This window comes from Xylocopa sonorina, chromosome 16 (assembly GCF_050948175.1).
Source record: "Xylocopa sonorina isolate GNS202 chromosome 16, iyXylSono1_principal, whole genome shotgun sequence".
NCBI classification, from domain to species: domain Eukaryota; kingdom Metazoa; phylum Arthropoda; class Insecta; order Hymenoptera; family Apidae; genus Xylocopa; species Xylocopa sonorina.
Window position 1 is genome coordinate 2,164,256 of NC_135208.1, and position 27,966 is coordinate 2,192,221.

Below are 27,966 nucleotides of genomic sequence, written 5' to 3' on the forward strand. Positions count from 1 at the left end.
TTTTTTTGTAGGAAAAGAGAAGACGAAGGATGGCTGATGAGGTTTTATTTAAGGACATTTCCGTTCTACTTGGCTCTTGCCACTCTCTTCGTACTCCTGGCTTGAGATCCACATCTGCTGGAAGGTGCCGATGGAGGCCAGGATTGATCCACCGATCCAGGCACCGAATCTTCTCTCAGCGCAACCGTTTACGCTGATCAGCTTCAATCGCATGCTCGAGGGGATTCTCATGGAGAGATCTCTGTTCAAGCGTTCTGGAAAGCCCTGTGGGATAGAGAAGGGTGAATGTTCAGAGCTTTTGGAGCATTATCGTAGGAAATTAGATCAGAAAAACCCTGTAAAATGGATAATGATCAATGTTGGGAGCTCTTGGAGCATTAGCGTAGCAAATTAGATCAGAGGAATTCTGTAAAATGGACAACGATGAATGTTGAGAGCTCTTGGAGTATTAACGGAGCAAATTAGATCAGGACAGCCCTGTAAAATAGAGAACGATGGATGTTTAAGACCTCTTGGAGTATTAGCGTAGCAAAGTAGATTAAGGAAACTCTGTAAAATGGAGAACGATGGATGTTTGAGACCTTTTGGAGCATTAATACAGCAGATTAAATCAGGTGAAACCTTTTGGACTATGAGCGCAGCAGAATAGATCTGGAAAAACTCTGTAAAATAGAGAATAATGGATATTGAGACCTTTTGGAGCATTAACGGAGCAGATTAGATCAGGAAAACCCTGTAAAATGGATAGCGATCAACATTGAAACCCCTTGGAGCATTAAACATTAGCGCAGCGGAACAGAAGAACCTGGAATACCAAGCGTTGCTATAGTCTCTTCGAAATGTTTCACAGCAAACCAAGTCGAATACATCAAAGAGTAATTTTTAGCTACATTTAAACCCTTAACATTGAGGATTCTTATCAAGTGATGAAGAATATAGTCTCTTCGAGATGTTTTGCAGCGAACCAAGACATCGAAGACACTGAAAAGTAATTCTTGGCTACGTTGGAATCCTTAACGTTGAGGATACTCATCAAACAATGAAGAATATAGTCTCTTCAAGATGTTTCGCAGCAAACCAAGTCGAATACATCAAAGAGTAATTTTTTACTACATTAAGAATTCTCATCAGACGATGAAGAAATTTGTTGCGTTCTGAAGAAAACATTAGTTAGTAGATATCAAAGAATAATTCTTGATTAAGTTGGAACCCTTAACATTGAGGATTCTGGTCAGACGATGAAGAATATAGTCTCTTATAGTTTTCTCTAGAATTGAAGAGTAATTTTTGGCTACGTTGAAACCCTTAACATTAAGAATTCTTATCAGACGATGTAGAAATTTGTTCCAGAAGAATAAGAGAATTTAAGCAAGCAAAACATTTCATTTCGCATTAAGAAATTTCTTCTCAAAGAAACATTTGTTAGACATTAAAGAGTAATTCTTAATTACATTGAAACCTTTAACGTTGAAAATTCTCATCAGACGATGAAGAAATTTGCTTCTGAAGAATAAGAAAATTTAAGCAAGCAAAACATTTCATTTCGCTTTCAGAAATTTCTTCTCAAGGAAACATTTCTTCGCATTGAGAAATTTCTTCTCAAAGAGACATTTCTTCGCTTTTAGAAATCTCTTCTCAAAGAAACATTTCTTGAAGAATTTTCTGAAAAATAAGAAAATTTAAGCAAGTAAAACATTTAATTTCGCATTGAGAAATTTCTTTGCAATGAGAAATTTCTTCTCGTAGAAACATTTGTTAGACATTAAAAAATAATTCTTGACTACGTTGAAACCCTTAACTTTAAGAATTCTCATCAGACGATGAAGAAATTTGTCCCTGAAGAATAAGAAAATTTAAGCAAGCAAAACATTTCATTTCGCTTTCAGAAATTTCTTCTCAAGGAAACATTTCTTCGCATTGAGAAATTTCTTCTCAAAGAGACATTTCTTCGCTTTTAGAAATCTCTTCTCAAAGAAACACTTTTGTACTCTCAAAAATCTCTTCTCAAAGAAACACTTCTTCGCTTTCAAAAATCTCTTCTCAAAAAAACATTTCTTAGTTTTCAGAAATCTCTTCTCAAAGAAACATTTGATTTCGCATTCAGAAATTTCTTCTCAAAGAAATATTTTACTTCGCATTGAGAAATTTCTTCTCAAAGAGACATTTCTTCGCTTTTAGAAATCTCTTCTCAAAGAAACACTTTTGTACTCTCAAAAATCTCTTCTCAAAGAAACACTTCTTCGCTTTCAAAAATCTCTTCTCAAAAAAACATTTCTTATTTTTCAGAAATCTCTTCTCAAAGAAACATTTGATTTCGCATTCAGAAATTTCTTCTCAAAGAAATATTTTACTTCGCATTGAGAAATTTCTTCTCAAAGAGACATTTCTTCGCTTTTAGAAATTTCTTCTCAAAGAAACACTTTTGTACTCTCAAAAATCTCTTCTCAAAGAAACACTTCTTCGCTTTCAAAAATCTCTTCTCAAAAAAACATTTCTTAGTTTTCAGAAATTTCTTCTCAAAGAAATATTTTACTTCGCATTAAGAAATTTTTTTCAAAGAAACATTTCTTCACTTTCAGAAATTTCTTCTCAAAGAAACATTTCTTTGTTTTCATAAATTTCTTCTCAAAGAACCATTTAATTTCGTATTGAGAAATTTCTTCTCGAAGAAACATTTCTTCTTGTAGAAGCACTTCTTCGCTTTCAAAGCACCGTTCCATTTCGCATATCGAACGACTCACAATACGTACCTGAATAAACGAATTGCCACCAGTGACAACAACGCTTCCATAAAGCGCAGGTCTCACATCAACGTCACACATGCCCACACTGGTCGTAACAATATGCCCCACTCCGAGCATGGTATTACCAACCATACCGCCACGCATCTGAACCATGCTAGGATCAAAAAGTGCCTCTGGTATGCGAAATCTTTCGCTGCCAAAATCCTACAAATTTTACGCTTAATTATCCACCAATCGCTCCAAACAAAAAACCATTGATCCCTCTAATTCTTACGCACTTGATGATATCCAGTTGGGAACTCGTATTGGACCGCTGGTATCGTAGAGACAAACTTCTCATCGTACGGTGTCTCAGATACCTGCAAGACGGTAGCCTGGAAGTCTTGGATGAGCTTCTTCACCATATAATTGTGCCACGACTTGGTCACCTCCGGCAGCCCCTTCTTTTTCACCCAGCGTGGCTTTTCGTGGTCTTTAACGACTTCTTTGCTGCCCACCATGTAAGAAGGCGACAAGTCAATGTCATTGTCCTGTTATTATTTGTTTGCATATAGTTATCCAGCTTCCTTGCGAAACAGAGAGATAGTGAATTCAACGCTGCGCATTCGTACCTGTAAAAATTGTCTACACTGCATGCTTATGTAATCGCCACCGAGTGGCGATTTGACTATCGCCTGGGTCAGCACGAAGCCGTCCTGCACTGGAACAGCTGACGTGTGGGTCGCACCGCTGTCCACAACTATGCCAGTCGATCTGCCATTGGCGAACGCAGCGAGCACTGCGTTCTTCACCAAGAAGTACGCTGGCACGTTGTACTTCTCGAACATCAGCTCTGTCAGCTTCTCTCGCTTGCTACGCTGGTTCCATGGGGACTCGGAGAACAGCACTGGGTGGTACTCGGCGTCAGATTGTATTACTTTGGAATAAGTGTAGTCTAAAACCTGTTAGCTTAGATTATTATCTACGTTGATCAATTTAAAGACTGTTCCGAGCCGTTTACTTGAAAGCGGACCAAATAAAATTATTATATCGCTTTCTGTGAAATCGTTAGGGAAAACTGAGCTCTTTAAATCTTCTCTGAACCGCAATAAATAATAAAATTAAATACAAACAGTAGAAAGCGCTTTTCAGTTTGTTTTTTAATTCAGAAAATGTTTAACGCATCTCAGTAATTATTTAAATCACTACGACTTTGTTTATTCACTTCGTTAAGCAACTCGAGTTATTTTTACAGTAAACGGCTCGCTGAAAGCTTCGTCGGACCCATCAATTACCTTCTCGAAATGATCCCAATCCTCGATCATCCCGTCTTTCATATAACTCACTACTTCCATGTTCTTTCTCGGAACGTGAAGTATCGTAGTGTCGATGTAATACTTGGCCCCAGATTGAGTGACGTTGTTGTCCGGTTTCTTATCGTCTATGTCCATGGGCTCCGTTTTGGTCGTCATGCAGTTGCCATCCTCTCCGATGCCCACCACAGCTGGAATCTCAGCCTTCGGGGTGTCTTCTTGAGCGTAACCGACTCTCAACGAATGGTGACCCAAGTCGAACACCAGCGCGCCGATCTCGTCTCCACCGTAGAGCATACCGCCTGACATTATGCTGCCTCGAAAGTATCTGCGATGAAACAATTTGTTTACAAAATATACTCAAATCTACAGAATTGGCTAGAGTTATTTTTAGAGAGATAATTATGTACAAATATCAAGTTTAATTAGGATGGTAATGAATAACGTAAGATTGATGGGTTTTGAGGTGGTTTTAGTTTTGATTTCAAATACTCACCTGTAATTTAGTTAGAAAAATAACTTAACGAAACGACGAGGATGGAGTTTGTCGACTACATGAACGTTTTATTTATGTATCCTTCTTCAAGCGCAACAGAAACATAACCTCAACTTAGAAAGACGCTTGCTACCGCCACCATGGACATAGTGAAGACTAGATGAGGCACTGCAAAGTTTGTTTAAGTTTGCTATGAACAGTCGTGAGATTTTATGACGATTGTTGCATTATTTTATGAAACAATAATATAGGTTAGGTTAGGTTACTGTTAGTGGTACGAGTTCGTTTTTTAATGAAACTTAATGGATGTGGATTAATTTTAGTAATGAATTTTTGAAAGCTAACCTAACTTATTTTTGAGGAGGTGCAGAGGTTATGTTTTTGGATTGAACGATGTTGGTTAGTTTGAGGTAATTAAAATGATTGTATTGGTTGTTAGAGATGGTATAAACTAGTATGAAGTAGTTTACAGTTAACGATTGTTCGAAATGGCTGTTAGTTCTGTGAGCAACCACCAGTGGCGCCACAGTGTATATTAGTATTATTATTATTATTTATTAGTTTTATTTTAAAGTTTGTTACAAGTAATCTAGAATATATATGTATAACAATAATATATATAACATAAAATATGTAACACTACGTTATTTCTTGAAATAGTTGTAGAGGTTAGGTTAGTTTTTGAAAACAAAATTTGATACAGACAGAAATTCTACATATTTATATTTCCATGCATCGTTGATTAATATCAGAATTGAATTTTCGTAACTTAACTTAACCTAACCTAACTTATTTTCACATATTTATGAGGTTATGTTTTCAATTTAAACAATATTACTCTATCTGAAGTAATTAAAACAATCGTATTGGTTGTTAGAAAATGCATGAATTTAATGATTGGTCGAACTACCTGTAAGTTCAACGAACAACCACCAATGGGGTAACAGTATATATTAGAACACTACAAAGTTTATTTAAAGTTTATTATTAATACATTATAATATTTAATACATTATTTCATGAAATAATTGTACAGGTTAGGTTAGTTTTTTAACGAAATTAAAAGCATGCAGAAATTCAACATATTTTCATAAAAATTCTACATGTATCGTTGATTAATATCAGAATTGAACTTTCGAAATCAAACCTAACCTAATTCATTTTCATATCGAGGTTATATTTTCGTCTTAAACAATATTACTCTATCTGAAGTAATTGAAACTCTCGTATTGGCTGTTAGAAACAATACAAACTTAACGATTGGTCGAATCAACAATACAAACTTAACGATTGGTCGAATCAACAATACAAACTTAACGATTGGTCGAATCAACAATACAAACTTAACGATTGGTCAAATCACCTGCAAGTTCAACGACCAATCACCAGTGCCGCCACAGTAGATACATTACAAACTTTATTTGCAGTTTATTACAAATAATCGTGAATATATATGTATAAAAACAATATATAGATGTAAGAATACATTATTTTATGAAATAGTTGTGTAGGTTAGGTTAGTTTTCATCAAAATTAAAAGCATGCAGAAATTCTACGTATTTATATTTCCATGCATCGTTGATTAATATCAGAATTGAATTTTCGAAACCTAACCTAACCTAACTAATTCTAGTACAGAGGTTATATTTCCAACATAAACAATATTACACTATTTAAAGTAATCAAAAGAATCGTATTGGTTGTTAGAAGCAATACAAACAACGATTGGTCGAATCACCTGTAAGTTCAACGAGCAACCACCAATGGCGCCACAGTAGATTTTAGAACGCTACAAACTTTATTTACTGTTTATTACAAATATCATAAACATAAAACTATATAATTTCGTGAGATTAATTTATTTCTTGAAATAGTTGTACAAGTTAGATTAAGTTTTTAACAAAATCGAACGTGAAAATTGTTCATTTTGCATATATCATAGATTAATTTCAAAAGTTAACCTAACCTAATTCATTCTCGTAGAGAGGTTATATTTTCAAGATAAACAATATAACTCTCCATCAAAATTAATGAAAACAACAATTTCGGTTACAGGAGCCAGCATAAACGTAACGATTGCCCAAACCACCTGCAAATTCAACAATCAATCACCAGTGGCGCTGGTATCGCGCGATGCGCACGAAATGGCGGCCTCGCTCAGACCGTCGGTGGACTCGAGACAATGAGGAGGCGCGCGGCCGTGTTTTAGCCCCGTGTTGCTGTCGTCGCTAGTGCCAAGCGAAAATGAGACGCGGCCGTTTGTCGAACGTGCCGCGGTGAAACTGGCCCCGATTGGCATGTGTTCCATCGACCAGGGCTAGCCACGCTCGCTGAAACGATCTTCTCAAAGCGACTGACGGTGGGCTTTTCGTACGCGTCGGAGTCTGTGACACCCGCTGGCCCCAATGGAGCCGCGTATCCTCGCTATCCCCCTGGCTTTGTTGACACTCGTCGAATTGGGTAAGTCGAATCGATCTCTCGCTCTTCACACGCACGTACAGACTCACTTGTTCCTCGAATTCGCTGCAGAGAGGCTTAAAAATCTCGCGGAACCGTCCACGAAAGTGGGGACGAGGTAGCAGGACGCAATTGTCACGATCGCAATTGAAAATGGAACGAGAACGAGCGCTTCGCGTTTTCGTTGGACTTGAACAGATTTCGAGACACTGTTGCTCTTAAAAAAACACTTCTACTAGTTTATGAACGAAGATTTCACGTTAAAGTTATACGATTTTAATTCTAGAAGATTGAATATCGTCGTTGAGAACCCCTGTCGCTGCTCTATTAACGCTAGAGATGTTCGAATTCGTAGTGGAGACCTTTCAATCCCTCTTCTTGGACAAACACTGAATCTCATCAACTTTGTGTAACAAATTGTCGCTTTAAACGATCGTTTTAATTAGAACGAACCAAACTTCGCAGTTACAAACTCCAAACAATTTTTAATTAAGTACAAAAACGTTGAACGGTTGATCATGTTGAAGTTTAGTAGCCTCTGAAGTTTGGCTAGCTTGTATTAATGAAAGAGATGGAGTAATTGGTATCTTGTTGGTAGTAACGAGGGCACAATACAGTGCTGTTGATAAAAAGCAAGAATGAATTGGAGGAGGTTCGCACCAGGACCAGATATCGTTCCACGAGACAGCAATAACGCGAACAGCGACGAGAGTATCAGTTTTTTCGTCGAATACTGTAACGAAGCATTCGAACAATGCGACAAGCCTCTCGTTGCGATTATTATCGCGATAGGAAACGCGTGCGTTAAACGTTGAGCGATTGCTGTGTCGATCTATCAGCTGTACACAGCCCACGCTGAAAATTAAACGCCCAATCGCGTTTCTTTCGTTTGTTTTTTTGCTCTGAAGCTGGTGACCAGTTCGATTTCCAGTTGAACGGACGGATGGGATCCGATGTTGATCGATTCTGCGGTGGAAAAAGCTCGAGATCGAGGCTCGTCCCTCGTCCACGGTTTTTCTAGCGCACCCTTTATTGTAATACGAGCGTATAAGGGCTCTTCGGTTCGTTTCGACGCGAGGAGATCCACTCTAACGCTGGTAGCCCAAATACGGTACCACGCGTCCAAATGTGTTCCATGTAAAGTGGTATTTACAAACGTGTGTACTCCTGCGAGGTGATGTCGTAACAACACCTTAATGGTCATCGCCCACGCGACTTATGTACGTGCTTAAGACGCGTATCGATGTACAGGGTGGTTTCATCGAGCTCCTCGATCTCAATTGAAAAAATCCTGCTCTTCAGAAGTTGTTTGCCTCTCATTCTTTGATCCTTCGTACCTTAAATTAAAATAAAAGCCAGAAGATGAAGAGAATACAAGAAGAAGGTGCAAGATACCTTATTCTTCTAGCATAGAATTTATTTGGCTAGATTTGTAGGGGTTTTTGTGCTACCTTGCAAGCTTAGTAATTGGTTTTCTGGAAATGGGATTTAAATGTATTTTTTTTATAGTGTTTTTTATATAATAATTTTTTTTATAGTCGTTTAGTTTCATCAAGCTCCTCCACCTCATTTGAAAAAATCCTACTCTTCAGAAGTTGTTTGCCTCTCATTCTTTGATCCTTCGTACCTTAAATTAAAATAAAAGCCAGAAGATGAAGAGAATACAAGAAGAAGGTGCAAGATACATTATTTTTCTAGTATAGAATTTATTTGGCTAGATTTGTATGGTTTCATCGAGCTCCTCCATCTCATTTGAAAAAATCCTACTCTTCAGAAGTTGTTTGCCTCTCATTCTTTGATTCTTCGTACCTTAAATTAAAATAAAAGTCGGAAGATGAAGAGAATACAAGAAGAAGGTGCAAGATACCTTATTTTTCTAGTATAGAATTTATTTGGCTAGATTTGTATGTTTCATCGAGCTCCTCCATCTCATTTGAAAAAATCCTGCTCTTCAGAAGTAGTTTGACTCTCATTCTTTGATTCTTCCTACCTTAAATTAAAATAAAAGTCGGAAGATGAAGAGAATACAAGAAGAAGGTGCAAGATACCTTGTTCTTCTAGTATAGAATTTATTTGGCTAGATTTGTATGAGTTTTTGTGCCACCTTGCAAGCTTAGTAGTTGATTCTCTGGAAGTGGGATTTAAATGTATTTTTTTTATATCCTTCTTATATATTTATAGTCCTTTTTTATAGTCCTCCTCCTCTTTTAGAGCTAATTCACCTCATTTGAAAAAATTCTACTTTTCAGAAGTTGTTTGCCTCTCATTCTTTGATTGTTTGTACCTTAAATTAAAATAAAAGTCGGAAGATGAAGAGAATACAAGAAGAAGGTGCAAGATACCTTGTTCTTCTAGTATAGAATTTATTTGGCTAGATTTGTATGGGTTTTCGTGCCACCTTGCAAGCTTAATAATTGGTTCTCTGGAAGTGGGATTTAAATGTATTTTTTTTATAGTTCTATGGTTTCATTGAGCTCCTCCATCTCATTTGAAAAAATCCTACTCTTCAGAAGTAGTTTGACTCTCATTCTTTGATTCTTCGTACCTTAAATTAAAATAAAAGTCAGAAGATGAAGAGAATACAAGAAGAAGGTGCAAGATACCTTGTTCTTCCAGTATAGAATTTATTTGGCTAGATTTGTATAACTTTTCGCACCACCTTGCAAGCTCAGTAATTGATTCTCTGGAAGTGTGACTTAAATGTATTTTTTTTATAGTTCTATGGTTTCATTGAGCTCCTCCATCTCATTTGAAAAAATCCTACTCTTCAGAAGTAGTTTGACTCTCATTCTTTGATTCTTCGTACCTTAAATTAAAATAAAAGTCAGAAGATGAAGAGAATACAAGAAGAAGGTGCAAGATACCTTGTTCTTCCAGTATAGAATTTATTTGGCTAGATTTGTATAACTTTTCGCACCACCTTGCAAGCTTAATAATTGGTTCTCTGGAAGTGGGATTTAAATGTATTTTTTTATACTCGTATTTATGAGACACAGCGTAGATTTGTCGTAGCACGATGTGTATATGTACCTTGCCTTCCTTCACGGTCTGTTCGTCACATGTCGAGTACTTTTACCGCGTTTTTCAACATTCTCTCTCCTTCCCTTTCCCGCTTCCGTGGACTATGCACGTTCGCGCCGCGGATTAATCCGCGTTGCAAAAAATCGCTGAGGATTTATCGACGCGCGGAAATTCGTGCCAGGTGACGAACAGAGGCTGCAAAAAAACCAGTAACGCTGTTCGAGGAATTATTTAACTTCTGCAACGACTAATCTGATGCCTTTAAAGTTCACGTCGGAACTTCTCGTTGTCTGTAAAAGAGAATTAAAAGCGCGCATAGTTCGTCGATTATTGTTGGTGTATGGAGAATTTATGATACGTTGCTGATGGTGCATGAAAAAGGCTCGACGTCGTTTGTCGAGCGATCAATCAAGCAATTTAAGAGGCAGGCTAGAGGATAGAAAGAGAGGTTTTCGCGCGATCGCTCCATGAAAAGTCGATGCGAAACGGTCCTCGCGTCGATCGTGTGAACCTTATCTCCTGGAAATTATCCGATACATTTAACTCGGTCGAGATAGCGACATCAAGACTCGCCGTAAGTTTGTACATGATACGGTAGTTTTCACCTCTCTCGCTCTATCCCTCTAACGGCTCGATGTTTTTGTCCCTTTCTTGCGAGCCTCCTTCCTCTTCGCCGTTCTCTTTGGTCTTTCGATATCTCTTTCCTTCGAGGTGTCTTTCTTTCTCGCTCTTCGGGTGTTTATTTTTATATATTTCTCTTTCTATGGGTTTCTGGTTTATTTCTCTGTATCATTAAATATGTTTATTCGTGTCTTCCTTTTTTCCATCCTTCTCTTTCTATAGGCTTTTTGCTTCATTTCTTTCTTTCTCATTAAATTTTTCTCTTATAGCCTCTCTCTCTCTCTCTCTGTTCAAATATCTCTCTTTAAATTTTTCTCTGTTTCTTCCTCTCTTCAAATCTCTATATCCAAGCCTCTCTCTCTCTCTCTTCAAATATCTTTCTCTAAGCTTCTCTCTTTCTCTCTCTCTCTCTCTCTTCAAATATCACTATCTACAAGCCTCTGTCTCTCTTCAAATATATATGTATATCTCTCTCTCTCTCTTCAAATATCTCTCTCTCGTCAACTCTCTCTCTCTCTCTCTCTCTCGTCAACTCTCTCTCTCTCTCTCTCTCGACAACTCTCTCTCTCTCTCGTCAACTCTTTCTCTCTCTCTCTCTCTCGTCAACTCTCTCTCTCTCTCTCTCTCTCTCTCTCTCTCTCGTCAACTCTCTCTCTCTCTCTCTCTCTCTCTCTCTCGTCAACTCTCTCTCTCTCTCTCTCTCTCTCTCTCTCTCTCTCGTCAACTCTCTCTCGTCAACTCTCTCTCTCTCACTCTCTCTCTCTCTCTCGTCAACTCTCTCTCTCTCCCTCTCTCTCTCTCGTCAACTCTCTCTCTCTCTCATCAACTCTCTCTCTCTCTCTCTCTCTCTCGTCAACTCTCTCTCTCTCTCTCTCTCTCTCTCTCTCTCGTCAACTCTCTCTCTCTCTCTCTCTCGCTTGCAATGTGTCTGTCTGTCTCTCTCTCTCTTCATGTTTCTCCGTTTGTCTATTTCCCTCTCTCTCTCTTTCTTCATTTCTTTCTCTCTGTCTGTCTCTCTCTTTTCATATTTCTCCGTCTGTTTGTTTCTCTCTCACCCTCTCTTTCTTCATATCTTACTATCTCTTTCTCTCTTCATGAATCTTTCAGTCAATCTGTCTCTCTCTTTCTTTATACATCTGTCTATCTCTCTCTCTCTTCATATGCTTCAGTCAGTCTCTGTGTCTCTCTTTCTCTTCATGCCTTACAACCAGTCTATCTCTCTCTTCCTCTATATATCTTTCTATCTGTTTATCTCTCTCTCTCTATCTTTCTTCGTATGCTTCATTCAGTTTCTCTGTCCCTTTCTCTTCGTGTCTTGCAATCAGTCTGTCTCTCTCTTTCTTCATATGTTTCAGTTTATCTGTCTGTCTGTCTGTCTCTCTTCCTCTTCATGTCCTGCAATCAGTCTATCTCTCTCTTCTTTTATATATTTTCTCTCTCTCTCTCTCGATGTGCTTCAGTCAATCTGTCTGTCTGTCTCTCTTTCTCTTCATATCTTACAATCAGTCTATCTCTCTCTTTCTTCGTGTGTTCCAGTCAGTCTATCTCTCTCTTCCTCTATATATCTTTCTATCTATCCATATCTCTCTCTCTCTCTCTTTTCATGTCTTTCTATCTGTCTATCTCTTTCTCCATACCTTCATGTGCTTTAGTCTGTCTCTCTTTCTCTTTATGCCTTACAGTCAGTCTATCTTTCTCTTCCTCTATATATCTTTCTATCTATCCATCTCTTTCTCTCTTACTCTTCATATATCTTTTCATCTCTCTCTCTCTTTCACACTCTTAATATGCTTTAGTCTGTCTCTCTTCCTCTTTATGCCTTACAGTCATTCTATCTTTCTCTTCCTCTATATATCTTTCTATCCATCTCTTTCTCTCTTACTCTTCATATGTCTTTCTATCTGTCCATCTCTATCTCTCTTTCTCTATATATCTTTCTATCTATCCATCTCTTTCTCTCTCACTCTTCATATGTCTACTATCTTTCCATCTCTCTCTCTCACACACTCTTCATATGCTTCAGTCCTAGTCATTCAGTCTACCTATCTCTATCTCTCTTTTCACCTCCCTTCATATATATATCTTTCTCTCTGTCTAACACACAGCCGTAACGCGGCTAAACAAGATATATAAACCGATGGCTGATAAACACCCTGTAGAAAATAAGGTGGCCAGTGGTTGTCCCCGCGGCGGGTCTACCTCGCGCCAAACGGTGTTCTCCTCTTGATCTATTTCGGTATGCGGTGCGGTAGGTTGTCGCCTCCGTTCATAAATCAAATAGACGGGCGAACGGTTTATTTTCCTTGGGAATGCACCGCCGCGGCGCTATCGGACGCCAAATTTCGCGCGTTCCTTTCGCTCTCTCTCTCCCTTTTCTTCTTCTGCACCAGCGTCCGTTGCCTGATCGCACCCTCCAGCGCCAGAGCCGAGGAAAAACCACAATTCAAGACGCATCGAGGTCCTCAGCGCGATCCTCCGCCACGCGAGAATCGATTCGCGATGGTAAACAGACGAGACTCGACGCGTAATTGGAGTTTAAAGGAGGATCGAGGCATCATCTGCTCGGTGTGAATTACTCCGCCTGATCGACGAAGACGTGTTCGCTCCCTGGCGAAGGTGACAGACCACCGTGAGCGTGAAACTGTAACCCAATAACCGTAGCCAGTGTCTCTCAATTTTGTGGAACCTCGATCGACGCTTTCATCGAATAATTCACGTTTCAGTTAATTCATCCAGCTGGCGAAAAGTCTGCCCTCGCGTGCACCCCAAACGAATTACTTTATCCGCCAAACAGTTACGTAAGGCTTTGGAGCGTTTTGCATCTGCATTTTACTCGACTTCTCTCTCACAAAGGAACCAGAACGAGGTATACGAGGTACAGGATGATCATTAGTTCGAGAAAAATTTTCACAATTATCTTGCACACAACGCGCGTCTTTTTAGAGGCTGGCAGGCTTAAGAATTCCTCGAGGAGGCTCTAACGAGCTGGCTGCGAACTTCTTTGAGCCGCGTCGATCTATAAGTTCCACCTTGGGACGTGGATTAAAGAAGGAACCGCTTCAGGAGGCTGTGTTTCGTTCTTAAACTTGAACAGTAACATATAACTAGTTTACACAATTTTTTAACTATCTGCATAATTAAAAAAAAAAAGAAGAAATAGTATTAAACATTGATGAAAGTAATTTTTGCAGAAAAGTTGAAATTCACTCTTCTTTGAGCTACAATTTCCACTTTGGGACGTGGATTAAGCTTAAACAGTACTGTATAACTAATTTACACAATTTTCTAACTATCTACATAATTTAAAAAAAGAAAAAATAGTATTAAAGAGCAATGGAAAGAATGTTTCCAGAAAAACTGAAATTTTCTCATTTGTATCGCCTCCAGCAAAAAGAAATGCAGATCGATCGCTTCGTATTAAACGCTGGAAGGCCTTGGGGAAAGAAGAAATGGGATAGAAGCATGGAAACGTGGATAAATCGAGGGAGAGACAGGGAGAGACGTGCTCGCTGGAGAGAGGTTCCCCTCGTAAAAATAGTCCCGCTGGTTTCTCTTTATTTCTCAGCTAGTACAAAGAATTATCGAGGAAAGATGTTGGTCGCGGTCGCACATGTTGTATCAGGCAATCGCAAAGCCCCACAAAAGAGAGAAGAAAGGAGAATTTAGGCGCGAGGCTCGGGTGTCCCGTTAAAGGGTGCCTTTTGTAGGGTTGCCGACCTTTTATCCTCTCTCTTTCACCTTTCAATTATTCCTGCATACATGTATGTCTTCTCTTCAGCAATTTCTTCGATGTCCACCACAACCATGCACCTATGAGAAAACTTAGAAAATACAATGGAAATTTGATGACGATCAGTAGAAGAGAAAACTGAATATTAAAGCATTTTTCTTAGACCCTCTTCTCTTCAGCAATTTCTTCAATATCCACCACATCCGTACAAGCATAAGATAATTTAGAAAATACAATATTCTTCAACATCCACTGCATCTGTACAAGCATAAAATAATTTAATAATAGCATTTTGTTAGCTAAAATATAATTAGCAATTTGTTGTAGCAATGTTAAAGTACTTTTCTTAGATCCTCTTCTCTTCAGCAATTTCTTCAACACCCACCACATCCATACAAGCATAAGAAAACTTAGAAAATGCAATAGAAATTTTATGATGAAGAAGAAGAAATTCAGTAGAAGAGAAAACTGAATATTGAAGCACTTTTCTCAGATTCTGTTCTCTTCAGCAATTTCTTCAGCATCCATCACATTCATAGAAGCATAAGAAAACTTAGAAAACACAATATAAATTTTATGAAGATCAGTAGAAGAGAAAACTGAACATTAAAGCACTTTTCTTATACCATAACACAAATAAAATTTTATTGTTGTACTTCGTTCTTATTTAAAAAGAAAACCTTAGATCGTCTTCTCTTCAGCAATTTCTTCAACATCCATCGCATCCACTCACCCATAAGATACCTCAGAAACTACAATATAAATTTCATGAAATCACTGTTCTCAGAAATAGAAATAAAATGTGCAGTTATTATGCTTTATTGTTATTTAAGAAAACACCTTGTAGAGATTACCTCCGTGAACTATAGCGATTAATGTTTGCTGTTGGCAGCTAGAGCAGGCGGATTGTATTTTACTATTGAGCCGCAAGATGTGGTTGTTGAACAGGGGGGTCCAGCTAGATTGGATTGCGAAGCGAAAAGTAGTCTTGGAAAGCCCGGTATACAGTGGAGAACTGACGATGGACAGCCTATTAACTTTATTGGGGACAATTATCGGTAATCGATTGACCATCAATGCCCAACAAACTCAGCGCACCATTTCTTCACCTGTTTCGTATACTTCTTTCAGATCTCAGCTAGCTAACGGATCTTTGTACATAAATAGCGTTTACAGTAGTAGTCTGGAATTGACCGGAGGCTACCAATGTCTAGCTTCGATAGACAACGTTGGAGCCATTGTCTCTCGGACAGCCACAATTAAAATTGCAAGTCAGTGTCGAACTCTTATAAATCCCAAAAAGGCTCTGACGTATCTAAAAAAAATTCTGTTCTAAAGGTTTGCCAGGATTTGAAAGAGAACCGCAAGATACTATGATCTACCCGGGACAAATAGCGTATTTAAGCTGCACGCTTCTCACTACGTCCAGTTCGTTGACCATTCAGTGGCTGAAGAACGAACATCCTTTGGTACTCGATGAGAGCAGGATGACTGTGCTGCCATCAGGCGCTCTGGAGATTGATGATGTCAGGATGCACGATATTGGCTCGTACAGGTGCAACGTCAGCAGCTACGGACAATACAGACTTAGTAACAAAGCGCAGTTAGGATTATTGACAAGCGACATTGGTCCGTACCATCTCTTTAATTGAGATACCTCACGAAGAATGAAACTTTGATGCGTTGTCTTGCATTTTAGACCAAGAAAGCACCCCACCGGTGTTCATTGCCAAACCGTTGAGGCAAGAGGCTGTCGAAGGGTCAACGATCACTCTTGAGTGCGCTGTGAATGGCTATCCGAAGCCAAATATACTTTGGCTGAAAGACGGTGTTGCTATCGACTTGGTATCTTTTAAGTCCAGGTACATAGTAAATCTACAAATTACAACAAGACTCATTTAAACAGAAATATGACTTCAATTCTGTTATTTTAGATACAGTATAGTTGCTGCGTCCAGCCTTATGATTAACGATATCCAAGAAGTAGACGATGGCTCCTATCAGTGTCGTGCGGAGAATGAAGTTGAGACGTTGGATGCAGCTGCTGATTTAATCGTTCTAGGTAGCTGCGCCTTCACATCAAGCATGCGTACACATTTCTTCTCTTACGTTGGATACCAATACGAGCTTCTGCTTTCAGTTCCGCCAAGATTTCTTAAAAAGCCTGCGGACAAAGTGGCGAATGAGAATCAGGATCTGGAATTCGAGTGCGAAATTTATGGCAAGCCAGAGCCAAAGATTACGTGGCTCAAGAATGGAGAGCGCATCACTTTGAGCGCCTACTGGCAAATTGTTAACGGGTAGGTCAATTTAAAGATGGATCGAAGCGACTTGCGTAGCTTCGTGAGCTGACTGTTTTTGTTTCATGCGTTTGCTTTCAGTTATAATCTTAGAATTAATGGCCTGCTACCGATAGACGCTGGAATTTTTCAATGTATCGGAACGAACTCAGCTGGAAGTGTACAGGCTGCAGCGCGCTTAACAATTACTCAGCCTAGTGAGTGTTCTTACGCATTTGGTATTACACTGCGTGTATAATTTTAGAGAAAACTCTTCTGAGCATCCGTTCGACAAGAGCGTAGCAATTGATAGCGATTCGATTGTTCGATCGTCAAGCTCTACGATTTATTTTTAACAAACTTTAAGAGCGTAGCAATTGATAGTGATTCGATTGTTCGATCGTCAAGCTCTACGATTTATCTTGAATAAACCTTAAGAGCGTAGCAATTATTTATTTTTAATAAGAGCTGGCTACGCTGTTGTTGAACAGATGCGTTTCTATATTTATTTCCTTAACACACTCCGCTGTTGATTTATTTCTGTAAATATTTTAATTTGTTTAATCTTCTTTCCATTTGTTTTTCCTCCTCTTTTAACCGTTGTTGCATGCTAACATACGTATTCAGAGAGGGCGAACCCTCACAGAGTAACCACCCCGAAGACAGTTCCTAAAAAGAAGTTGTTAGTCCACCGTCAGTTGTACAATAAAACCTGGCAGCATCCGAGCACACTGTTAGGCCACACCATGTCAGCGTTCACCCCCAACACGCCCCTCTCCATCAGCCCATCTGATGACCCAGCGGACCTCCCAGGCTCCGTTAGATTCCCCAGCTCCTATGACCCAAAGTCCCCTTTTCTTGATGACACAGACAACCTGGAGCCAATCGATGGGAGCGTGCCATCAGCGCCAAGGAATCTGAGCCTGGTCGCAGTCGCAGCCAGACAAGTGACCCTGCGGTGGCAGGAGCCAGAGATCACCAACGGAAAGATTCTAAATTATTATATATATTACAAGCAGGAGGGTGTTCAGAGGTAATAAGGCTGTTCGCAGAGTGCGTTGGCCAGTCGAGCTTCTCTTGAGTGGCTTGCGAATGTGAACGGAGCAATTTTTACAGGGAACGAGTGAACAGTACTCAGCAGAAGTTGGAGGCAGTTATAAGGGACCTGCAACCGAGCCTGACGTACCAGTTCAGGGTGGTCGCCTTGAACGAGAGGGGTCCTGGGATGTCCAGCGAGGTGCTGCAAGTCACCACTCTTACTGAGGTCCGTTGCTGGGTCTCTGAGAATTTTTACTGCGGATGAAATACAGATTAACCCTTTGCGAACTTCCTGAGGAAGCTATTGATACAGCAAAAAGACTCGTACCTTGACTGTACATCCAGAAAAAGCAATTTATAGAGCTGAGGGACTTATATGTGGGCCTCATCGATATTCTGGAGCGCTACAAATTTATTATTAATGCTTAAATAGAAACATATGCTAATACATTTTCATTAACAATTGCTAAAATATCTTAGTTTTGCTTTGATCTCAAGTTAATCTCATTTGCAAAGGGTGGAACACACTACGAGCGAAGTATTGCACCCACGTAAACCAGAAATTTAGCCAAGAGAGCTTGTAGATGGATCGATAGAGGAAGTAATTGGTAAAACAGAAGACTCATACATTGGCTATATCTATATAAATTGAGAAAAAGCAATTTATAGAGCTGAGAGACTTATATGTAGGCCTCATTGATAATCTGGAGCGCTACAAATTTATTATTAATGCTTAAGTAGAAACATATGCTAATACATATTCATTAACAATTGCTAAAATATCTTAGTTTTGCTTTGATCTCAAGTTAATCTCATTTGCAAAGGGTGGAACACACTACGAGCAAAGTATTGCAGCCACGTAAACCAGAAATTTAGCCAAGAGAGCTTGTAGATGGATCGATAGAGGAAGTAATTGGTAGAACAGAAGGCTTATACATTGGCAAAACGTATATAAATTCAGAAAAAATAATATATGGAGCTGAGGGATTTATATGTGGGCCTCGTGTAAACATATTGCTCTGAACTTTATTAAAATATTGCTATTTTAGTAATAATTTCTGTTCCCAAAATATTACTATTTTAATAATAGTTTCTGTTACTAAAATATTGTTAAAATATTGCTATTTTAGTAGTTTCTATTACTAAAATATTGCTAAAATATATCTATTTTAGTAATAGCTTTTGTTGGCTAAAATATATCTATTTTAGTAATAGTTTTTATTGCTAAATTATTGCTACTGTAGTAATGATTTTTATTGCTATAATATTCATATTTTAATTATAGTTTCTATTATTAAAATATTGCTAAAATATTGCTATTTTAGCAGTAGATTGTATTAGTAAAATATTGTTACAATATTGCTATTTTAGTAATAGTTTTTATTGCTAAAATATTGCTACTTTAGTAATGATTTTTATTGCTATAATATTGATATTTTAGTTATAATTTCTATTATTAAAATATTGCTATTTTAGCAGTAGTTTCTATTAGTAAAATATTGTTACAATATTGCTATTTTAGTAATAGTTTTTATTGCTAAAATATTGCTACTTTAGTAATGATTTTTATTGCTATAATATTCATATTTTAGATATAATTTCTATTATTACAATATTGTTAAAATATTGCTTCCTTGGTAATGGTTTTTATTGCTAAAATATTGTTATTTTAGCAGTAGTGTTTATTACTAAAATATTGCTATTTCAGCAGTAGTTTCTATTACTGAAATATCGTTAAACTATATCTATTTTAGTAATAGTTTTTATTGCTAAAATATTGCTACTTTAGTAATGATTCTTATTGCTATAATATTCATATTTTAGATATAATTTCTATTATTAAAATATTGTTAAAATATTGCTTTCTTAGTAATGGTTTTTATTGCTAAAATATTGTTATTTTAGCAGTAGTTTCTATTACTAAAATATTGCTATTTCAGCAGTAGTTTTTATTACTAAAATATTGCTATTTTAACAGTAGTTTTTGTTACTAAAATATTGTTAAAATATTGTTATTTTAGTAATAGTTTTTATTGCTAAGTTATTGTTACTTTAGTAATGATTTTTATTGCTATAATATTCATATTTTAGATATAATTTCTATTATTAAAATATTGTTAAAATATTGCTTCCTTAGTAATAGTTTTTATTGCTAAAATATTGTTATTTTAGCTGTAGTTTCTATTACTAAAATATTGCTATTTCAGCAGTAGTTTTTATTACTAAAATATTGCTATTTTAGCAGTAGTTTCTATTACTGAAATATCGTTAAACTATATCTATTTTAGTAATAGTTTTTATTGCTAAAATATTGCTAGTTTAGTAATGATTTTTATTGCTATAATATTCATATTTTAGATATAATTTCTATTATTAAAATATTGTTAAGATATTGCTATTTTAGTAAGAGTTTTTATTGCTAAAATATTGCTACTTTAGTAATGATTTTTATTGCTAAAATATTGCTATTTCAGCAGTAGTTTTTATTACTAAAATATTGCTATTTCAGCAGTAGTTTCTGTTACTGAAATATTGTTAAACTATATCTATTTTAGTAATAGTTTTTATTGCTAAAATATTGCTAGTTTAGTAATGATTTTTATTGCTATAATATTCATATTTTAGATATAATTTCTATTATTAAAATATTGTTAAGATATTGCTATTTTAGTAAGAGTTTTTATTGCTAAAATATTGCTATTTCAGCAGTAGTTTTTATTACTAAAATATTGCTATTTTAACAGTAGTTTTTGTTACTAAAATATTGTTAAAATATTGTTATTTTAGTAATAGTTTTTATTGCTAAATTATTGCTACTTTAGTAATGATTTTTATTGGTATAATATTCATATTTTAGATATAATTTCTATTATTAAAATATTGTTAAAATATTGCTTCCTTAGTAATAATTTTTATTGCTAAAATATTGTTATTTTAGCTGTAGTTTCTATTACTAAAGTATTGCTATTTTAGCAGTAGTTTCTATTACTGAAATATTGTTAAACTATATCTATTTTAGTAGTAGTTTTTATTTTTAAAATATTGCTACTTTAGTAATGGTTTTTATTGCCAAAATATTGCTATTGTAGCAATAGTTTCTGTTCCGATAGTATTACTATTTTAGTAATAATTTCTGTTGCTAAAGTATTACTAAAATATTCATATTCTAGCAATAGTTTTTATTGCTAAAACATTAATATTTATTAATAATAGTTTCTATTCCTATAATACTATTACTTTTGTAATAGTTTCTTTTACTAGAATATCGCTAAATATTGCTATTTCAATAATAGTTTCTATTACTATGATATTTCTATTTTAGCAATAATTTCTATTCCTATAATATTGCTATTTTACTAATAGTTTCTAAGTAAATAGTTGCTAAAATACTGCTGAAACATTGCTTCTTTAGACTATTAACTGCTCACCTGAGATCTGTGTGAGATTCTGGAGCGTTACAAATTTACTAGCGCTTAAATAGAAACATATACTAGTATATTTCAATTAACTATTGCTGAAATATCTTGGTTTCGCATTAACTTCGAGCCAATCCCATCCGCAAAGGGTTGAACCCACCTACGAGCAAAGTATTACACCCACGTAAACCAGAAACTTGGACTACACGTCTCTACGTTCAGAAAAAACAATTTATAGAGCCGAGAGACTTATATGTGGGCCTCGTGTAAACATATGGCTCAGAATTTGATACTTTAGAGCGCTACAAATTTATTATCAACGCTTAAATAGAAACGTATACTAGTAGATCTTAATTAACTATTGCCAGAGTATCTTGGTTTCACATTAGCTTCGAATCGCAAAGGGTTGAGCCCACCTACGAGCAAAGTACTCCAACGTTTCCCTTTAATTCCACCAGGCAAACGTTCCTGGGCCTCCGACAAACCTAGAGGGCCACGCCACAAGCAGTGTGAGCATCGCATTATCCTGGGACAGGCCCCAAGTAGTGAACGGCAGGATTTCTAAATACATAATTACATTCGTAGAGGTAAAATCGCTCTAAACAGACATCAATTGCCACGTCAGAAGAGTCGTGTTAACACTGTTGTGCTCCGTTTGAAGGGTGATGGTGAAAAGGTGCAGCGTGAAACTACCAGCACCATGCACGAGCTGGTAGATCTCGTGCCTTACACAGAATACAGTATTAAAGTACAGGCTGTAAACGAGAATGGGCCTGGCGTGTCCAGTAGGGACATCGTGCTGAGGACTTACAGTGCCCAACCGACTCAGCCACCGCACAATGTTACTGTAGAGCAGATTAGTCCCACGGTAAGTGCTGAACGCTCACAATTCCCACACGATTCAGTGCAACGCTCAGCTACGCTGGTGTTACTGCTCCACGCAATGCTTCTACTGCCTCATTTAATTGCTGTAACTGAAATAATTGAGCTGCCACAGCGTTGCGCAGAACATCAGAAGCTTGCTTGCTCCGTAAACTTGTGCGTGCGCTTGCAGAGTATTATAATAAGGTGGGAGCCACCGATGGAGGGGCAGAACGGAATCATCACTGGCTACAAGATCCGCTATCGTCGCCACGATCGAGGCTCGCAGCCAGTTACCATAACTACAGAGGGAAACCAACGTTCTCGCGTGATCACAGGACTTGAGAAGCACGTGGTCTATCAAGTCCGCATTTGTGCCTTAAACGTGAATGGCACTGGGCCATGGACCGAGTGGATACAGATTGAGACCTACGAAACTGAGTTCAATGAGAACCGAGTGCCAAACACACCCAGTAATTTAAGAAGTCAGTAATTCCAGCTTCTCTTCAGGTCTTCTACGGGGAACCAGGACTTAACACATCCTTTTTCTTTCGTATTACAGCAAGAATGGGGTCAGATTACATACAAGTCTCTTGGAATCCACCGAAGGACCAGAGCGTTAAGGTGAAGGGGTACAAGCTTGGATGGGGAAAGGGTGTTCCTGACGTCGAGGTGCGAGTTCTGGATGGCAAGGAACGCTCCTTTACTATAGACCAACTTGGTAAACGGATACACTGCTTTGTTCGACTCTCCGTGGGTCCAGCGTAGCTCTTTACGAGCAAGTTTGATGTCTTCGTGCTTTGTTCTCGCTTTCTAGAGCCACTCGTAGAGTACGTTATATCTCTGAGAGCTACGAATGATGCTGGCGATGGCCAACCATCGTACACAACAGTGAGAACTACAGAAGGTTCGGTATCTGAATTCTCTAAGCCTTTGACTCCGCCTGTTGGTCTTAAAGCCACTGTTCATTCTGATACCACAGTCATGCTTTATTGGACCGATACCACTTTGCAGGATAATCAGGTAGACGCATCGAAAGGTTTGCCTCCGTTAAACGACTGTTCTGAGTGTACGAAGTAACGTACGAGCACGTACAGTTGAAATTTACAATTTGATGTTGAACGATACTCTTTTTAGAGAGATAAAGTAGCAGAAAAATTGAAGACACTTGTATTAAATTGGATCTTCAAAGAACAACTCGCATTTCATACGCTTTATAAGAACTATCTCAGTTCTTCGTACAATCGAACAGTATCAGACTTAATCGTTTTCTCATAAATTTGTGAAATATTGGATGCGAAGGGTAACAAGCTTAATTTAACGATTCCAACAGGACAAGAGATATTACGTGGTGCGTTATAGGTCACACCACCACAGCAGCAACCCCAGATACAAGTACCTAAACGCAACAGATCTCAACTGCAGGATAAACGATCTGAAGCCCTACACACTGTACGAATTCGCTGTGAAGCTTGTCAAGGTATTTTTCATTCGTAATTAAAGGGTATTATCCAATCGTGCGCAAGGATGTGGCTAAGGACGTGTGGTTCGATGATTCTTCAGGGGAAACAGGAGTCACCGTGGAGTATGGTTGTCTCGAATCAGACTCAAGAAGCTTCTCCGAGTACTGCGCCCAGAGATATGACTATTGAAGTAGTTGAGGATCGTCCAACTTCTGTGTTGTTGCGGTGGCAACCACCTAAACAACCGAACGGACCAATTACAGGTATATTCTTTGTTATTTTTGTCGACTGTATGTTAGCGATGTGTGTGTGCAAGGTTTTAGGTGAGAACGATGGAGTATTTGATAAGAAGGTGATGTTACGAAAGGATGTTGCTTGGTCAAAAGTGGGACGTTAGAGTCTGTTCGCTTCGAGCAGCTTTTATTCTGTGTAATTGGAGAAAATTGTACTCGTAGAGCTTCGAATAGTGGAAGAACTATATTTTAGAAACAGAAATTATTACTGAAATAGTAGTATTATAGAAGTAGAAGTTGTTATTGAAATATTAATAATTTAGTGATAGAAAGTATGGCTAAAATAACAATATTTTAGTAATAAAAGTAATGACTAAAATGACAATAGTTTAGCAATATTTTCGCAATAGAAATTCTTAGTAAAATAGTAATATTGCAGGAATAGAAATTATTATTAAAATAGTGCTATTAAAGGACTAGAAACTGCTGCTAGAATATGGCTATTTTAGTAATAGTTTCTATTATTAAAATTTTAGCAATAAACACTGTTACTAAAACAGAAATATTTTAGCAAAATTTTAGCAATAGAAACTACTGCTAAAATAGCAATATTTTAGTAATATTTTAGTAATAGAAACTATTATTAAACTATTAACATTTTAACAATAGAAATTACTATTAAAATAGAAATATTTTAGTAATAAAAACTATTATTAAACTATTAATATTTTATCAATAGAAATTACTATTAAAATAGAAATATTATAGGAATAGAAACTATTATCAAAATATTAATGTTTTAACACTAAAAGTTATTACTAAAACAGCGATATTTTAGCAATAAAAACTATTACTAAAATAGCAATACTTTTGTAATATTTTAGCAGTACAAACTATTACTAAAATAGCAATATTTTAATAATATTTTAGTAATAGAAACTATTATTAAAAAATCAAGGTTTTAGCAATATTTTAGCAACAAATAATAGTACTATTATAGGAATAGAAACTATTATTAAAATATTAATGTTTTAGCAATAAAAACTATTACTAAAATAGCAATATTTTAGCAAGAGAAAATTTACTAAAATAGCAATATTGTAGCAATAAAGGCTATTACTAAAATAGATATGTTTTAGCAAGAAAAACTATTACTAAAATAGCAATATATCAGCAATATTTTAGTAATATTTTAGCAGGTGAAACTATTACTAAAACAGGAACATTTTAATAATATTTTAGTAGGAGAAACTATTATTAAAAAAGCAATATTTTAATAATATTTTAGCAGTAGAAATCATTACTAAAGCAGGAACATTTCAATAATATTTTAGTAAAAAAGCAATATTTTAATAATATTTTAGCAATACTTTGGCAACAGAAAATAGGAATAGAAACTATTATTAAAATATTAATGTTTTAGCAATAAAAATTATTACTAAAACAGCAATATTTTACTAATAGAAAGTATAACTGAAATAGCAATGTTTTAGTTGTAGAAACTATAATTAAAATAGCAATATTTTAGCAGAAGAAACAATTACTAAAACAGGAACATTTCAATAATATTTTAGTAAAAGAAACTATTATTAAAAAGGCAATATTTTAATAATATTTTAGCAGGTGAAACTATTACTAAAACAGGAACATTTCTATAATATTTTAGTAAAAGAATCTATTATTAAAAAAGCACTATTTAAATAATATTTTAGCAATACTTTGGCAACAGAAAATAGGAATAGAAACTATTATTAAAATATTAATGTTTTAGCAATAAAAATTATTACTAAAACAGCAATATTTTACTAATAGAAACTGTTACTAAAATAGGAATATTATAGGAATAGAAACTATTGGCAAAGTATTAGGTTTATGCAAAAGGAATGTCGATTTTTATATTGTTGATCTTCATCTTTGAAATTCTAAAATAATTATTGTCAAAAATATTGCTAAATATCTTTCTAATAGTTTGTATATAGTTATTCCTTAGTTATGTAGTCATTATATAATAATTACCATAATAGTTAGTAATGGAATTAAAGAAAAAAAAAATAGAAATAAGTAGTAGAAACTAGTACTAAAATAGCAAATTACTCTAATAGCAAATTACTCTAAGTACTAGAGTAATTATTATTAAGGATATTGGTCTTTATTACTAAAATATTAATATTGTTTTTATTGCTAAAACATTAATATTTTAATAATAGTTTCTATTACTAGAATATTGCTAAAATATTGCTGTTTTAGTAATAGTTTTTATTACTAAAATATTAATATTTTAATAACAGTTTCTATTCCTATAATATTATTAATTTAGTAACAGTTTCTATTAGCAAAATATTTCTAAAATATTGCTGTTTTAGTAATAGTTTTTATAGCCGAGATATTCCTATTTTAGTATTAATTTTTATTTCTAAAATATTTCCAAAATATTGCTAAAATATTTCTATTTTAGCAACAGTTTCCATTATTAAAACACTGATAAAATATTGCTATTTTTCTAATAGATTTTCTTGCTAAAATTGCACTATTTTAGTAATAGTTTATCTTGCTAAAATATTGCTATTTTTGTAATAGATTTTGTTACTAAAATAATAATATTTTGATAGCAGTTTCTACTCCTGTAATGTTATTATTTTATTAACAGTTTCTATTAGTAAAATATTGCTAAAATATTGCTGTTTTAGTAATAGTTTTTATAGCCGAGATATTTCTATTTTAGTAACAGTTTCCATTATTAAAACTACTGCTAAAATATTGCTATTATAGTAATAATTTCTGTTGCTAAAATATTGCTATTTCTGTAATAGATTTTCTTGCTAAATTATTGCTATTTTTTTAATAGATTTTCTTACTAAAATTGCAATATTTTAGTAATAGTTTTTCTTGCTAAAATATTGCTATTTTTGTAATAGATTTTCTTGCTAAAATATTGCTATTTTTGTAATAGATTTTCTTACTAAAATTGCAATATTTTAGTAATAGTCTTTCTTGCTAAAATATTGCTATTTTTGTAATAGATTTTCTTACTATAATTGCAATATTTTAGTAATAGTTATCGTTGCTATAATATTGCTAAAATGTTGCTATTTTAGTAATAATTTCTGTTACCAATTTATTGCTATTTTAATAATATTTTCTGTTACTAAAATATTGTTAAAATATTGCTATTTTAGTAATTGTTTTTGTTGCAAAAATATTGCTATTATAGTAATAATTTTTATTGCTAAAATATTTCTAAAATATTGCTATTATAGTAATAATTTTTATTGCTAAAATATTTCCTAAATATTGCTATTATAGTAATAATTTCTGTTGCTAAAATATTGCTATTTTAATAATACTTTCTATCATTAAAATACTGCTAAAATATTGCTACTTTAGTAATAATTTTTATTGCTAAAATACTCGTAAAGCCTCAAATAGTGGCAGAGGATATACTCTTGCGATATCTCTTAATTAATTAATTAACTATTATTAAGCCAATACAGCGCTTTATCTGAAACAAATTACATAAAATAGGATTTCTAGAAAGCGAATAGGTCTCGACAGTTCTCCAAAACTTCATTGCGTCCAATTTTTCAGATAAATGACTGCTATTTCTTCATCTGCGCTTTCGCATTTCAGGATACATCATTGTCTACTCGATTGACAACACAAGGTGGGATCGTGACTGGCTAATCGAAGCTGTGATTGGGGACAAGAACGAAGTGATCTTAAAAGGCCTGAAACCAAGCACAACGTACTACTTCAAGATCCAGGCTCGCAACTCGAAGGGCTACGGTCCATTCTCAACGACTGTCCCATTCAAGACCCCCCAGAGTACGTACTCGATCCTGGCGGACCACGCATGCATGTCAACTCGAACCAGTATTTTAGTTCTCGAGAGATTTCTGTTCGCTGTTCAGCCCTACCTTATTATTTCTTACACTGTATACGTTATTATATATTTTCATTTCTATGTTAGGCAATGGTATGGATGTCCATGATGATTTGCATGACCAAGGTAAGACATTATTCTCTCCTAGTCTCCAATCGTAGCATGCGTTTTGATAGTAGCGAGTGAAGTCAGTTTACTGTTCGATATTGTCTTGCGCTGTGACACAAACTCTGATGGCGAACACAGCTAATCGCAGTATTTATTTAACTTGCAGATGGTCGTGGACTATCGAACATACTGATCTACATGATCGTAGGCTGCACAATCGTCTTCATCACTGCTCTGGCAGTGGTGATCGTGGTCATTTGCTGCAAGCGCAGTCCAGTTACACCTGATCGCAAGAAAGGGTACGTTCTCTACTTTCTTTTACTGTTC

The 27,966-nt window shown here is 35.7% G+C and overlaps 3 protein-coding genes across 3 annotated transcripts in view; 1 reads left to right on the forward strand and 2 right to left on the reverse strand.

Moving 5' to 3' along the window:
• Positions 1–27,966, reverse strand: part of C1galta (Glycoprotein-N-acetylgalactosamine 3-beta-galactosyltransferase 1) — a 326,221-nt gene that overhangs the window by 87,272 nt on the left and 210,983 nt on the right. The window lies entirely within an intron of this gene.
• Positions 41–4,760, reverse strand: Bap55 (Brahma associated protein 55kD). The gene is made up of 6 exons (XM_076907450.1): positions 4,533–4,760; positions 4,019–4,364; positions 3,356–3,685; positions 3,023–3,274; positions 2,751–2,948; positions 41–264 (listed from the first exon to the last, which is right to left on the reverse strand). The coding sequence occupies exons 2-6, from the start codon at positions 4,343–4,345 to the stop codon at positions 49–51; spliced, it is 1,323 nt and encodes a 440-aa protein (XP_076763565.1). The 5' UTR covers positions 4,346–4,364; positions 4,533–4,760; the 3' UTR covers positions 41–48.
• Positions 6,895–27,966, forward strand: part of Fra (neogenin protein frazzled) — a 37,463-nt gene continuing 16,391 nt past the window's right edge. Inside the window, exons 1-20 of the mRNA XM_076907432.1 lie at positions 6,895–6,992; positions 15,254–15,419; positions 15,493–15,632; positions 15,700–15,990; positions 16,061–16,223; positions 16,296–16,423; positions 16,502–16,661; positions 16,743–16,858; positions 17,268–17,673; positions 17,757–17,904; positions 21,553–21,681; positions 21,756–21,962; positions 22,149–22,440; positions 22,518–22,676; positions 22,773–22,978; positions 23,289–23,435; positions 23,519–23,681; positions 27,279–27,473; positions 27,619–27,657; positions 27,806–27,938. Of these exons, the coding sequence (XP_076763547.1) occupies positions 6,938–6,992; positions 15,254–15,419; positions 15,493–15,632; positions 15,700–15,990; positions 16,061–16,223; positions 16,296–16,423; positions 16,502–16,661; positions 16,743–16,858; positions 17,268–17,673; positions 17,757–17,904; positions 21,553–21,681; positions 21,756–21,962; positions 22,149–22,440; positions 22,518–22,676; positions 22,773–22,978; positions 23,289–23,435; positions 23,519–23,681; positions 27,279–27,473; positions 27,619–27,657; positions 27,806–27,938 (3,443 nt within the window). The 5' untranslated portion in view covers positions 6,895–6,937. The remainder of the gene's footprint in view (positions 6,993–15,253; positions 15,420–15,492; positions 15,633–15,699; positions 15,991–16,060; positions 16,224–16,295; positions 16,424–16,501; positions 16,662–16,742; positions 16,859–17,267; positions 17,674–17,756; positions 17,905–21,552; positions 21,682–21,755; positions 21,963–22,148; positions 22,441–22,517; positions 22,677–22,772; positions 22,979–23,288; positions 23,436–23,518; positions 23,682–27,278; positions 27,474–27,618; positions 27,658–27,805; positions 27,939–27,966) is intronic.